The sequence below is a fragment of the Chelonoidis abingdonii genome, chromosome 2 (genome assembly GCF_003597395.2).
Source record: "Chelonoidis abingdonii isolate Lonesome George chromosome 2, CheloAbing_2.0, whole genome shotgun sequence".
Taxonomy (NCBI): Eukaryota; Metazoa; Chordata; order Testudines; family Testudinidae; genus Chelonoidis; species Chelonoidis abingdonii.
In genome coordinates this window covers 186,048,644-186,063,122 of record NC_133770.1, presented here as the reverse complement: position 1 = coordinate 186,063,122, position 14,479 = coordinate 186,048,644, and the positions used below count along the sequence as shown (strand labels likewise).

The following is a 14,479-nucleotide window of genomic DNA, read 5'->3' as shown; positions in this document are numbered from 1 at the left end:
TGCCGGACTCCATATCTTGCCAGGGAGAAAGATTGTGCAAGCGGAGTTTAGTACTGGGAGATGCATTGGTTTAAGAGTGGTTTATCTCTTTAAACTGTTTCCTGATATACTCAGCTGAGATAAACCTGATTTAAATCAGAATAAGAGGAGTCATAAGAGCCTTTTGTATCTGTTTAACTAAACTGATTTTAAATCACACCTTAAGTCAAACCAGGACAACCTTAGGTGTAGAAAAGTCTGTTTTCTAGCCTAGACAGAACCCGAACGTTTAATATAAACAGGAAGCAGGAAAAAAAAAAACACCCTTCCTAAATTAAAAATAAAAATCCTTCTCCGCCTTCTCTATACATAATAGTAAATTAAAAAATAAATCTAAAAAGCGCATAAGTTCTTTTATTTCTTTTTTGCTGGTCACCTTAATAAATCTCTGGTGAAAGGTGGGGGAGAACAGTAGGTTTTCCTCTGGTGTATTATACTTTAGACTTGCTAGATTAGTGAAGTGAGAATTAGTGCAATTCTACTGTATTATTGGAAACTATTAGTACTTGGATGGGTGACCGCCTGGTCTGGAAGTATACTCCCCAACCAGTCTCAGCTGTCAGAGGAATGTGGTTTAACCCTTGTTGTTCACAGTTCACAACTGAAAATTAAAGTGTTCCAACTAGAGATGGCGTGTTAATAGAATGAATGGGGCCAAGAAAGATGGCTATAGCTGTGCTCTCCACTGGGTTAACCCTTCCCTCCTTTTTAGAGCAAATTTGTACTCTACAATAATGAGCTTTCAGCTGAAGTGGGGTTATTATTGCTATTATATTATCAACACTGCTAGGTGCTGTGTTCACATATAGTTAGACTTAATTTCTTCTCTACAGAACAGGCAAACTGTTCTTCAATCAGAGAGGAAAAAGCACAGAGAGTGAGACTGATCAATAACATATGGATCCGGATTCAAAATTGCTAAAAGCTTGAGGTGCATGTGGATTTGGGTATTCATATTCAGCCACCTCTGTTTTGTTTTTGTAAAATGTGCATTATTTATTTATTTTTTTGTTGGTATCTTATTTATTTAAAAGCTGTCTTTGCTAATTGACTTTAAGTATTCTTCTTCTTCTGAAATTTTACAGGCTTCATAGCTTGGTGTGTTTTGAGCATTAAATTGAATCAATGAAGGCAGCAGCTATTACATTTTTGAAAACTGGCATCTCAGAATGTACAGTAACTTTATTTTCCTGCCAGGGTTTGTGTGGTGATGGCATCAAGCTAGTGGTCCTTGAAACCATGGGGGGAGTTGTCACAACATGCAGAGCCAGTAATTCTTGGATCCACACTGCAGACTAGTGTGGAGGGAAGAGAAAGGGGGAATGTCTTTTTCATTCAGAACTGTCCTAGGGTTATTGCATCCTTGAGACAGTACTGCAGAAGAGTTGGGCCAGTCCAAAAGGAATTGTTTGTTTCCCTCCCAACACCTCTCATCTTCTTCAGACGATTGCTTATGGTGTGACAGAAAGTTTCTGTCTTGCAGAAAAATGCCCTATTCATTTTTTGTTAGCTGCTTCAATTTTCATGCTTTCAAGCACATCTGGAATCCTGTTTTTGCTGATCCTCATTCGGTAGAAATGTGATGGTCAGGGTGTGCAGTAGACCAGGAGAGAGAGAGGGGTGTGTGTGTGCGTGCGTGTGTAATGTAATATTATAATCTCTTTGCAGAGAAAAGCACCATCCTATGCTGGATGTTGCTGGTACTATCTACCCCATGCTCCTGGCCAATAAGTGGTATCAGGGACAGCACCGGCTGCCACCAGGCAGGGCTTTAGCTCTTGCTTCTAAAGGCAGCCTCAGCCGTAAGGAAGTGATAGCATCACCTGTGCTGTCTCTAGTCTAGCAGATATCTATGAGCAAATCACCATGCCCACCGGAATAGATGTGGAGATGCATGTGTATAGTGATGAAGTGAAGAGGAGATGTTTGGGTGGGAGGTGAGGAGATGGGTACATATTGGGAGTGAGAGCAAGCTGAAGTGAGCAGCTGAACCTACTTAACTGCTTCCGTCTGTGTGGTCCTATGTAGCAGCCTTTGACTTCAGGCTCTTCCCCTGGCTACAGGTCTTGATCCACTGCCAAGAGGGTACCCTAGTTGTGCTCTCACCGCCTTTTTCTCATGTTAGGGGTAAGGCTGCTGGGGAGGGAGAAGGGTAGCTGCTTGGTGCCCTCCCACAGCAGATCCAAGTGTTGCTAAAGAAGTTGAGGACAGAGACTGCTATGTGTGGTCAAAGCCCCGGTGTCTTCAGTGCAGTAAGCCCTGGCGTCTTGACAGCCACACTCACCTTCTCCACCTTCTCCCCACATGAGCAGCTACTCCCTGCCCCTCGGCTTCTTGTCTGTTTTGGGGAGAGGAGTGATTCTTCTTTGGCTTCTGCCAGAAATGTCTGTAGGGGATACAGGTGGCAGGCCCCCTACAGATCCTCTTAGGGCTACTCTTGCTATTGGAAGCAGGTGTTTCTTCCTGCTGTTCCCAACTCTGACGATGACGTACTTAGGTGAGGCCCAACAGAGGAAATAGGGTTTCTTCCTAGAAAACAAGTTGCCTTCAGAACTGCTGAGCAGTCAAACCCCAAAATATATTTTTACTTCTGAGGAGACCAAGGTTGTAGTGCTAATCACGTGATCCTCAACACAAGGTTGATGTTTCCAGCCACTCTTTCCAAGGCGTCACAGATACTTTGTATAGATTCCTCATCCCCTTCCAGCATAATTTGTGTTGTGAGAAACACTTTCCTGATGTCCAGTTGAGCCAGGAAACATTAAACCCAAGGATTAACTCGAATAAACTGTAGGTTGTTATAACAATGCATCATTTATATAGTGCAGAAACTACGTGGCAACTTACAGCAAGTCACAACAAATGAACAACAAGGCACCAAAAATTAAACAAGCATAACAGCAGCTCCAAAGGGTTTGCGGAAGGGCTCTCAGACCAAATGGTAAACTTTTTGCAGCTCTGCAGAACTTGCCACTCTTATTTAGCAATAGGACAGTAGTACATTAATAAGCTCCATTTCCACGGAGATTTTTTATTTTTTGGAACACCAATAAACCTTTATGTGCGTAGCTGCATAGAATAGCCCATGGGCATCTGTCCCTGCTGGGGACTCTCTTATCTCAAGATCACATCTCTAACGTGGAAGATGGGAGGTTGTTCTTTAGGTGTCAATAGTATTTGTGTATGGTAAAGTAGCTACTAGAGGGAGACAATCCTGTATCCTTGAGTAGTACAGGAAACCCCATACACTCACATTTCACACACACAAAGGAAATGCTGTGCCAGGGTATTCATTTAAAATCTAATCCTGGCTTGTTGTTCACTGAACTTTTTATTTCTCATATGTCTCTTACTGACGTATTTGTCCTTTTGTGTGCAAGTCAAATGAGATGGCACATCTTATGACATATAGGAGATCTGGGAGGGAGCATAGCCAGAGGACTGGATAGTGAACAGAGAATCAGGACATCTTGATTCTATTCCACTGTCTACTATTGACCTGCTGGGTGAACATAGGCAAGTTACTTAGACTTCTTTGTGCCTTGTTTTTTTCTATCGGTAGAATGGAGCAATAACCCATCTGTGTAAAGTGCTTTGAGATCTACAGCTGGGAAGCACTATAAATACTAAGTATTATTACTTCAAAGTGTTCCTGGCCTATGGGTTAGTTTATCCATACTCTTTGGCCCCAATTCAGCAAAGCATTTAAACACATGGGTAAGACCACCATTGTTCAGCAAAGCACTTAGAGACATGCTCAGCTTTAGGCATGTGCTTAAGTGTTTTGTTGAATAAATAGGACTGTTAATCTGGACTTTTAGGAATAACTTTTTTTTTTTCTTTTTTTTTTTTTTTTTTGTTTTAACTTAGTAATAGAGTCTGGAAGTGTGGCCTTTGTATACATCCCTTTTGTAATAGCATTACTAAAACTGAAGGCATGCATTAGTCTGACCTCCTCTTTCCGCTATGTTTAACACTAAATTAGGTTGTGATTAATGCTGGTAGCTCAGAGGAATAATGGAATGACATTAATGAGCCTTTTCTTCATAATGATCAGGTTCTCCAGCGCTGCCCAGCAACATGGTATATTTTGGAAGCTCTCAGGACGAGGAGGAGGATGAAGAAGAGGACGAGGAGACAGAGGATACAAAGGCAGCCACAAACAATGCTTCATCTTCATGCCAGTCAACCCCCAGGAAAGGAAAAACACACAAGCATGTTCCAAATGGGCATGGTAGGTCCTAAATCATTCTGTCTGTCTTCCTGCAGCATACAGTTGAGAAGAGAGGGTAGGGGTTGCGGGGGATGCTGCCTCGTAAAGAATTCTAAGAACTGAATTATATTCTCAGCCCTGCAGTGACTTCACATCTGGGAGAAAACTGATACTGTCCATACTACGAAAATGGTTTGCATCTTCCCTTTTATCCAGCTTCTGTCTGGAGGCTGCAATTCTGTCGGTCTGTGGGAGAAATACAAATGAGTAGCCAGGGAGCTGATTAGAGCTATATGGTGAAAACAGTTTTGCTAATCCCTGATGCTGTTGTTTGGCATTTCCTAGCTGCCTCTACTTAGATATTTAATCTGGAATAATTTAATGTTATTAATTTAAATATAAAAACCAAAATAATCAATAAATGTTACCAAAATATATCCAAGAGGGAGCATTTTTAATGTCAGATGTTAGATGTTGCTAGCACAGTTGCAGCTGAGTTTCTAAGCTGCAGTGTTAGCCTTGTCAGTAACATCGGACTTCACCCCTACATTTTATTTATTTATTTGTTTGTTTGTTTGTTTGCATATCATCAGCCGTGCATTAGTCACAATCTATTTTCTTATGGTTGTCAGTCATATCCAGATAAACTAATCGGTGTGTGTCACCACAACATGTACTCAACACCTACTAACCTCAGGACTAAGCCTACTAGCCAGGATGAAAAGAACCTTAGCTGCCATGTCCCGCTACCACCAAAGCCCACATGGTCCAATAGACATCAGCATTGCCCTATATTAAATCAAGGCAGTTCACCACAATAAATACATTCTGTATTCCCCATTCCCTTCCACAATAGCTCTTTGCTATGAAGAGTTGGCCCTGCAATGTCTGCTGGATCCTTTCCCTCCTCTCTGCAGAAGGGCACAAACTCCTTGTCATAGCTGGCTTTCCAGGGAAGATGGAAGTGGCCGTTGCTGGCTGCACCTGGGTTCTTTGCTCTTTCTTCCTTCTGAGGAAAACACTAGGAGATCCAGGCTTCTCTGCTTCTTGCTGTCTCATTCCCATTTTGCACAAGAGTTTTCTTTATGAGGAACTGTTTGTAGGATCAAAGGTGGTATTGCCTCTTCTTGACCCAAGCAGCTAGTCAAAGTTCAGGACTCGGGAGATGTTCTGTTTGGAAGTAGAAATTGATGGAGTCTGGTACTTTGGTGGAGTCTGGTTTATTTATAAGTACTGTACAAAATTCTGCTTCTCCAAAAGCAGGAGGAACCAAGAACAAAAGGAGCAATTCTGTAGCTTGCCACCCAAGCCTCATTAGCTAGCATCAGACCCAAACATCTTCCTTCTAGCTGTTTTCCAGGGCCATACTATGCTTACAGGCTGTTTCTTGGTTTTCTTGCTTTTTGCCTCTGTCACTCTCTTCTGTGTGTTCTCAGTTTCTGCATGTTCTGCCTTCCCTCATGCATGCATCCACCCACCTGCTCACAAAACCAATGGAACCCCTCCACCGCCCCCCCAGGGCACTAGTTTCTGGGTATACTCTATTAGACCTCTTTTTAGGTGTGGCACTTTGTTTCTTATAAACCATCTTAAGTGAAGGGTAAGTTTATTTCTCTGTTTTTGGGCTAGTTGCACAGAAATAGAAGGGAAGAAGATACCTGGCCATACTACAGTTCACAAGTTTTTAGCAACAATTTTAGTGTTGTAAAAGGCCTGAATCTGAACACCTTTGATTGTAGGATCCAAACTTTACACCTTGCATCAAGGTGCAGAATTAACAAGTACAGAATTGTGCATAGTGCAAATGAGATTATCTGCTCTGTAAAATGCAGGGCTTTAAATACATGCTGCGTATATTGTGCTAGAACGGTTACTATACATTAGCGCATTTTCTTTGAGAATTCCCTGACGTGCAGTCACTTTGAAATTAGCTTGAAACCAGACACACCTGAACCCTCAGTTGGGGGTAAAGTGTTAATTATTTTCACCCTTAATATTGATCTGATACTCTTCATCACTAATCAGAGTCAATATAAGTGAGGCTTATGCATTAATAGTTATGCTGAAGACCTTTATATAGTACATGAGGGATTATGTGAAATGTTTTGTCAAAGGTGATGAAACATAATCTCCCCCAGAAGGTGGTTTATGTATTAAAAGCTACCTTGTTTGAGAGTTCCTTAAGTTTTCAGTGTCTGTAATATTTGTTGCTGGTTTGTGTCTGTCTGTTTCAAATGAGACCACACGCAAAAGCAGATGGGAATGGCTGCCCCAGCTGAGCTTAATCTAGCATGAGAGTCAATTTTTAGTGGATTAAAGTCTTGTTTTTACAGTACTATGTGTAGACACACACTATAGGCCTGAAAATGTTAAACCTTTGCTATGACATAAAGCAGCAAAGGTTCAAAGTTTGATTAGTGTCATTAGATAGTGTCAAGTAATTGCTTCCTAATAAATACAGGACGCCTCTTAAATTTCCAGGATAACATGATCATTTACCACTATGATTGTACTGGCCTGTAGCAGTTATATGATGTGTTGTGTACTCAGTTCTTACAGACTATTTGTATGTTTTTGTAAACTGTACAGTCTTTTGTTCAGTGGAGTTGCATAAGTAGAAAATATACACACATTAGAAACTTTTATACATGTGAATTGGTTTTACTTGTATTAGAGGAATGAGTAAATTGGCTTCTCTCTTCCTACCCTGCTACACTATTACATGTATTGTTATATTCCCACTTTCTTGATATTTCCATCACACTGTGAATATCTAGCTGTGATATAAAGTAGGAGAATGTATAGGGAGATAAGTGTTTCCTCCTCCACCTTCCCCTCAAACCTTCATGCTAGAGCGGAGAGAGAAATATGCAGTAGTATGATAGGCACTGTCCCTGACGCAATATCAAAGTGCAGGCAGCAATAATTTTGTGGTTAAACTGTTTTCTGAGAGATTGGTGCAGTTGCCATGAGGGAAAATGGTGGAGCTGTGCTTTTAAAAGTTGGTATCACTAACTGATATGGGGAGAGTCTAGCAGATGTTAAAATGAGTTTGCAGCAGCCCCTGTTAAAGACTTGGATGATGATAGCGGAGTCTTTTCCTGGCTTTTTGTTTTGGTCAGACATTAACATTTGGTGAAAAGGAGTCCTTTGTACAGTTTCAGGTGCATCTTGTGGAGTAATTTGTCACCATACACACCAGATACAGTTTGTCTTAGTATTGTTTATGGGAACTTTAAATTATTTTTGAATGTGTAGCAGCAAGATGAGCCAGACAAAAGAGCAAATTGGTTAATAAGAGCTTAGCAGCATTTCCTCTAAAGGAGAGAATTCATAGTTGCTTGTGAACAGTAGCATAGAATAAAAGTGATAATTCTTGTAAACCACATGTTCATGGACTAAAGCACAAACAAGTGCTACATGTAGTTTGTAAAATCTCTACCAAATTGAAAAATACCAATGACTTTTTTCCCTCCATTGTGTGGGTCTTTTTGTTTGTGTGTGGGGGTGGGGTGGGGGGTGTTTCGAGTTTAGCTTTAGGGCTAACGTGGCATTGAGCTCCCAGTCAGAGTGATTTTAATTGCTTTAGGATTCACACCAAGGGTTAAAATGGTGCAAGCTAAAAACTAATCAATTGAATCACTTGATTTCCACTCTGCAGCTGACTTCAAAGACTATCTTACCAGCTAAGAGACCAGATGAATCTTTAGTGAGAATAAAAAAAAAAATCACTCTTGCTGTTATAGTATTTTAAAATGGTTGAAATAGATTGTACATCGTGGTCTTTCTATTCTTTTAAAATCATGTGGTTGCCTTTTAACTTCAGGCTTCCTGATATATATATATTAGAATTTTGTGGTGAACTTCAGCATTAATTTATGGAAAACAGAGGAGTTTCTGTGTTGCAGTGGTTAGAACAGAAGTTCTGGAGACTGAATTTTAATCTCAGCTGAACCATTCACTCATTTTGACCTTGAGCACATACCTCCATAATTGGCAGTGCCTAGATGTGCAGTGTGTTTAAAATGTTTGCAAACTCCCCAAAATGGGAGAATCACAACAATTCTCTTGTAGCAGACTAAGAAGCTTAAAGTAGTGATTGGCTAATTTCTTCAACTGTAAAGATTTCAGGATTCCATATTTCTGACCTCAATTAAAAAAAAATTGTCAAAAATGGAGAGATCTGTGAATGTGGCGCTCCCTTGTCTGTGAAGGTCACTTTTGTTCTCAGTATGCTTCAGTCATCCAAGCTCAACTTTTCTCCATAAAAACTATTTCCTTGGCCAGTGCAAACTGGACCTAACAGTATCCGAAACAGTTATAAACCATGTTCTGAAATGTGTCTAGAATATGGTTTGTAAAACTGTTACTATTAGTGTTTTTGGGTAGAGGAGAAAAAAACTATTCTTGGAAGGGTCACATTTAAAAACCTTTCTGGCAAATACATTTTCACTCTTAATGTAGATTAGGCAAGGAGACATCACTGCAAATACTATGTTGGATTTTAGGGCATCCTACTTCTTTATTTAAAAAAAAAAAAAAAGAAAAACACTGAAGAACACTTACAGTTCTCAATTTGCAATGAGTAATTTAGCAAAATGATTTTCCGTACATATACAGACTCGTAGTAACAAATTCCCTGTAAGAGATCGGGGGTGCTTATTATTCTTCATTTCAATGCATCACTCAGAGTATTGTTCCTGTGAGCTATGCCATAAGTAGCATCACTTGTGAATGTCAGTGTTTCTGAATGTTTGCATGGGAATCCTGAATGTGTAGTTGAATGCAAATTATGCTACTCAGTTTTGTTCTGCACTGAATTTTATATTTCAGAATATATGCATGAGGTACAACTAGGGTGACCAGATATCTCGATTTTATAGGGGCAGTCCCTATATTGGGGGCTTTGGCTTGTATAGGTGCCTATTTCTCACCTACCCCCATCCCGATTTTTCACACTTGCTGTCTGGTCACCCTAGGTACAACTTCTGTCACAGCCAATTGGATTTGTCTTGGCAAGGGAAAAAAAAGCCATAAAACATATCTGATTTCCCCAGTATACAACAAGAATATTTTAGAGGCAGGGTGCTAGCCTAGAAAGTGAGTTGTCACTTACTTATTTGTACGATTTGCAGCCTTTTGTTGAAATACCATAGAACCAGTAATTCTTGCAATAAACATATTTTTGCACATGTAATTTTTCTGCAAAAATATTTGTAATGTGAAAATTACCAGTTCTGCAGTAATTTGCATATCTAAATATGCAAATTAGACAGCACAGTTTGGGACTCTTGTATCTCAGCTACCGAAAAACCTCATGACCTGAAGAAAGGAATAGGGGAGCCTGAAACTGAAAAAGAATGAAAGACTTGTTACCTCATGTGGGCTAATGTTATATGGACTCACTACTTGATGAGAGACCCTTTTGACATCTGTTGGTCATGATGGGTAGGTGAACTGAATAGTGAGGTAGGTGCTAGAATAGGACAAAACTCTGCATTTTAGCTTTGAAGGTTTGAAAAACAAAAATATTTTACATAATTTACATTCCTCCCTCTCCCCCACCAGATACTTGTTTACACATAGTTTTAAATGACATAAGTGGCTGCAAGAAACTTACAGCATAATCCACTACAACTGCCTTTTAACTTGTAGAATTCAGCAAGAAATCTTACCATGGAATTGTGCACCTACAGTTTAGATAAAGTTGAGCTAGGGTTGAGGTATATGTACAACAATGCCATCCTATTTTATTCAGTTCAGCATCCGATTATGTAGTAAGTACCTCCTTAAACTGACATAGAAGAATTTGTGGGGTCAGAAAGTGAGTTTGTGAGAAATGCTCGGTACAACTCTGAAGATATATGGCACCTAAAGAAAACTTGTGAAAATGCTTTAAAATAGTCAGATTCGGGTGAATATCCAACGTCTCTAGTTCATGCAGGAGGGAAAAACTTTTTAAAATTGTTTGGTCCTTTAAGGCTATTTGGGAGCCAAATGAATGTTTTCAGACACACTGATTTAAAAATGAATTTATGCGAGGGGAGGGGTGTGTTTGTAGAATAATGCAGAATTAGTACCAGGCAGTCAATTTGTATTTATTATCATCGTGTTTGGGGAGAGATGTATGTAACGATATGAGGTGTGCATCTGAATATCTAGCTCCTATTCAGGAAATTGCTGAGGTTCCCTTTTCCTCTCCAAAATAAAACTTCTCCTTTTTACCCCTCTTCCCCTCCTGATTTTATATATATAATTATTATTTATTAAATACAATTATATTAATGTGTAGATTCATTTTATTAATGCAGCACAGGCTCTGCTGTACCTTGCCTTATCCTCAAAATACCAGTGCATAGGAGAATCTGCCACAAATAGGTTTCCCACCAATCATCCCAATACATTCATACAGTATCTCAAGTGTAAAAATAGGGTAGGATAAGCCCAAGCAGTGTTTGTGAGGGAAAGCTCTATACACAGAGCCAGCTGTAGCTTGATCCTAACTAGTTAGTGTTTTAAATATTTATAAGACTGAGTTTAGCTATCCTTATATACAGTACAAAGCAGCTCTGGTGGTCGGCTGTGGCTTAGCAAACTTGGGTACGTGTTAGTTTTTAAGGACTTTTCTTAGAAAAAGTGTTGCAAAAATTGCGGTAAATTTAAAAAAGTCAGTAAGTGGCAATTTTTCTCAACTGTAATTTATCTCCAGTAATGAGAAGAACCGAGGCCTTATCTGTAATGGGATTTTGAGCCACCATTGTAGTGGTACCAGTCAAACCTCAAGTGTGGACACAGTTTACACCAGTGCAGTGCAATTTGTAGTGGGGCAGGTTTCAGACACAACAGCCGAAAGTCATTGTATCTGAACCTTTCTGTGACTACGTATGCTCAGAATACAAACACGAGAGCTGAACCAGGGGAAGCCATGCTGGTATAAATCATGCTGCACCTGTGAAAATCATGTACCCTAAGGCTCTCCACTGGTGCAGTTATACCAATGGCTTAAAAACCCCAGTATAGACAAGGCTTGAGTTAAGGGTTCTGTTTCCTTCGCACATTGGTCATCAGCACTGACTTAGAGGAGGGAGTTGCATGCATTCCATATGTTTCTCAAACTGCTTTAGGCAAACAGTATTCTGAGTATTGGTGTTCACAGATCCATCAGATTAAATGGTTCTGAACCGTCTTGTTTGAAATTATATGCATTGATTAATAATTTGCCTATAGAGGTTATTATTATTTGGGGATAGTTCTCTCTCTTACTTGCCTTTTAACTGAAGTCTCTTTTAGGAGAACAGACCTGCTTGCTTATAATAACATAGTAATTAAAGACTCCAAAAGGTCTTTCCTTTAATTGTGTTTTTAGAAAATAACTTCAAGACTGAAACCTTTTTCTTCCATACTTTCAGTTGGGAGTACACTTAGTAAGAAAACTGCTACATCTCTAACCCGGTATAACGCTGTCCTCAGGAGCCAAAAAATCTTACCACGTTATAGGTGAAACCGCATTATATCGAACATGCTTTGATCCACCAGAGTGTGCAGCCCCCCTCCCCCGCCCCCAGCACCGCTTTACCACATTATCGTTATATCCAAATTTGTGTTATATCGGGTCACATTATTTTGGGGTAGAGGTGTATAAGAAAAGCAGAAATTTAGCTAGCAGGCAGATGAGTATTTCTGGGATGGCAGATACTATCACTGTAATGAATAAATATGTATATTCAGTTTTGTTTAGATAAGCTATAAAGGTATGACCTTCCTATTTCTCAAAACAGACAGCCAGATACTAGGAATTAGTAGCTGGCTTGTTTTAAATAAGAATTAATCTCAGTAGTGTTACAGTTTCCTTTTTCTTAGGCAAGTGCATGTTGCTTTCTTCTAGTCAAAGACACTTTGACAATATGATTTTCCTCTTTAATTATTTTTCTCATATGATGATACTTTTATAATTTCATAGAAATGACCTTTTGTCAGCACTTCAGGCCGGAGTCTCATTTCATTTATGTTGATTCACACTGGTGTAACTGCATTAACTTGAATGGATTTACTTCTCACTTTCACTTGGTGAGATCAGAATGAGAATTTTTATGTTTACTGTAAATGTTTGATTTTTTTTTGGTAGCGTTAAAGCCTAATTTAACTTTGAGAAGTTTGTATACAAATAGGTATATTTACTTGTACTCATTATTAGAATAGTATTTTTTATATGGGCACAATACCAGTTCTAAGTGTTGTTCAAAGAAATTAATAGTGATCTTTAAAGAGGGTGATACCAATTATTGTTTTAATTAGGCTCGGTATGACTAGAACTGTTTTGCATCCAGTTTTCTCTTTTTTTCTATCATGTTTTCAGGGCTTAAGCTTTTCCTGTGAGAATGAATATATTTTTCCTCTCTCCTACTTCTCCCTCTCCCGCTTTCAAGAATCTTACAAATTAAGACAAAAGATAATTACTCAGAAGGATAAAACTGGCAGGGTTCCCACGACACTTAAAATTAATGATCTGTTGAGTACAAAATATACTTTGTCTCTTGTTCATGCTTTTTATATATATATGTGTATATATATATATAGAGAGAGAGAGAGAGAGAACGCACAATTTGACCTTTTGGCTATGTTTTTTGTTTAGTAATTTGCAGATATAAAATGGCAACGGGATACAGAAAACTTATCTTTTGACTTATGGTTGTGTGTGTGCGCAGAACCATTTATGCAGTAAACCCAGTTTGTTCCCACTGAATAAAAATGCATTTGCATCCAGTGAGGAAATATATGTTTAACAGAGTTAAAAATTCATTGTGTGTGTAATGCATCTTATTAAAAAAAAACAAACCACAGTATTTTTGCAAAATCCTCTTTGGTTAATGTGTAGCGTTTTCATAGTGCCTTCCGTCTGATCTTAGAGCTCATTGCAAGTAAGAATAAATTTATCCTCCTGACACCTCCTAAGAGAAAGGGATGTATTATCACCCCCGTTTAACAAATTGGGAGATTGAGGCACAGAGTCTAGGGGACTTGCCCAAAGTCACACAGGAAGTTTGTGGCAGAGCTGGGAATAGAAACCAGGGGAGAAATCTTGGCTCCGTCAAAGTCCGTGACAAAACTTGCAGTGACTTCAGTGGCAGCAGGATTTCATCTCAGATCTTGTGCGTCTCAGTCTGATGCTGTTAATCCTGAGATCATCCTTTCAATATTTTTTGGTATAACAGTAGTTTCCACTTGCTCTGTGCCCCAGGAAATGAGAGGTGCAGAGGATGTAAGAATGAAGTTACCCAGCTGACCTCAAACTTTTACATTCATCTTCTTGAATGTTACCACCACAACCCAACCTGGTAAATAATCCAAATAACCGCTCCATTCGTGACACGTTGAACATGTGCTGTGGGTGGGGGAGGGAAAGCAGTCACCATTGAGGCAATCTAGATCTAGAAGCACATCATTCTGTCCACTAAGGGTGTGTCTTTGTTTGTTGTTTAAAGTAATAGAGAACATGTGTAGGTGGATCTGAAAGCCCCGTCTTGGATCTAATGGAAAGCATAGCAAGCGTGCGTCATGTTTACTGAGGAGAAAAAGCTGTAGTGCAGCTTTCATTTTAGGAGAAGCATTTCATTTAATTCTCATAAGCAAGTGTTTCAAACAGATAACACTAGTAGTTAGGGGTGTGTGCTCAGAATCTCTTATAAAATATGTTCTAAATAGTATCTTTGTGTTAAAGTAATTTTCTCATCTCATTAGTTCCTTTTCTTTCTTAATCAAGGAATCTTTTTTATTTGCAGCACGTTTGCTCTAAGAAAACACCTTAACGGGAAATTGTTGAGTCAGTTTGAGTCAACAGCCTTTTTTGTTGTTTGATTACTAGAATATTCTCCAAAGAAACACTTGCTTTAAAAAGAATTGTTTCCACTGGAATTTTTAAAAATTATGCAACGCCATTCTCCTATAGTGTTTGTAATCCCAACAGTGTAACTCCAGAAAAATGATTAGAAACTGACTATAAATAGGGTGACCATATTTCTCTATGCTGAATATTGGACACCTGGTAAAATTACTCGTATACAAGCGAGTTCTACGGCAATCAATCAGAACTATGCAGTACAGACGTTCAAATGAACATCTAATTGACTGAGTCCCTTTTATTTACCTTCTTATCTTTAAGGCTATAGGGGTCACATGGGAACGGTGACATTCCCCCTCCCCCCCGCCCCACACTCAAAGGGGCAGGGG

General features: G+C 39.2%; 1 protein-coding gene across 1 annotated transcript in view; it reads left to right on the top strand.

The window, feature by feature from the left end:
- JARID2 (jumonji and AT-rich interaction domain containing 2) overlaps positions 1 to 14,479 on the top strand; it is a 321,154-nt gene that overhangs the window by 251,204 nt on the left and 55,471 nt on the right. The window contains exon 5 of the mRNA XM_032772601.2: positions 4,097 to 4,273. Within this exon, the coding sequence (XP_032628492.1) occupies positions 4,097 to 4,273 (177 nt within the window). The remainder of the gene's footprint in view (positions 1 to 4,096; positions 4,274 to 14,479) is intronic.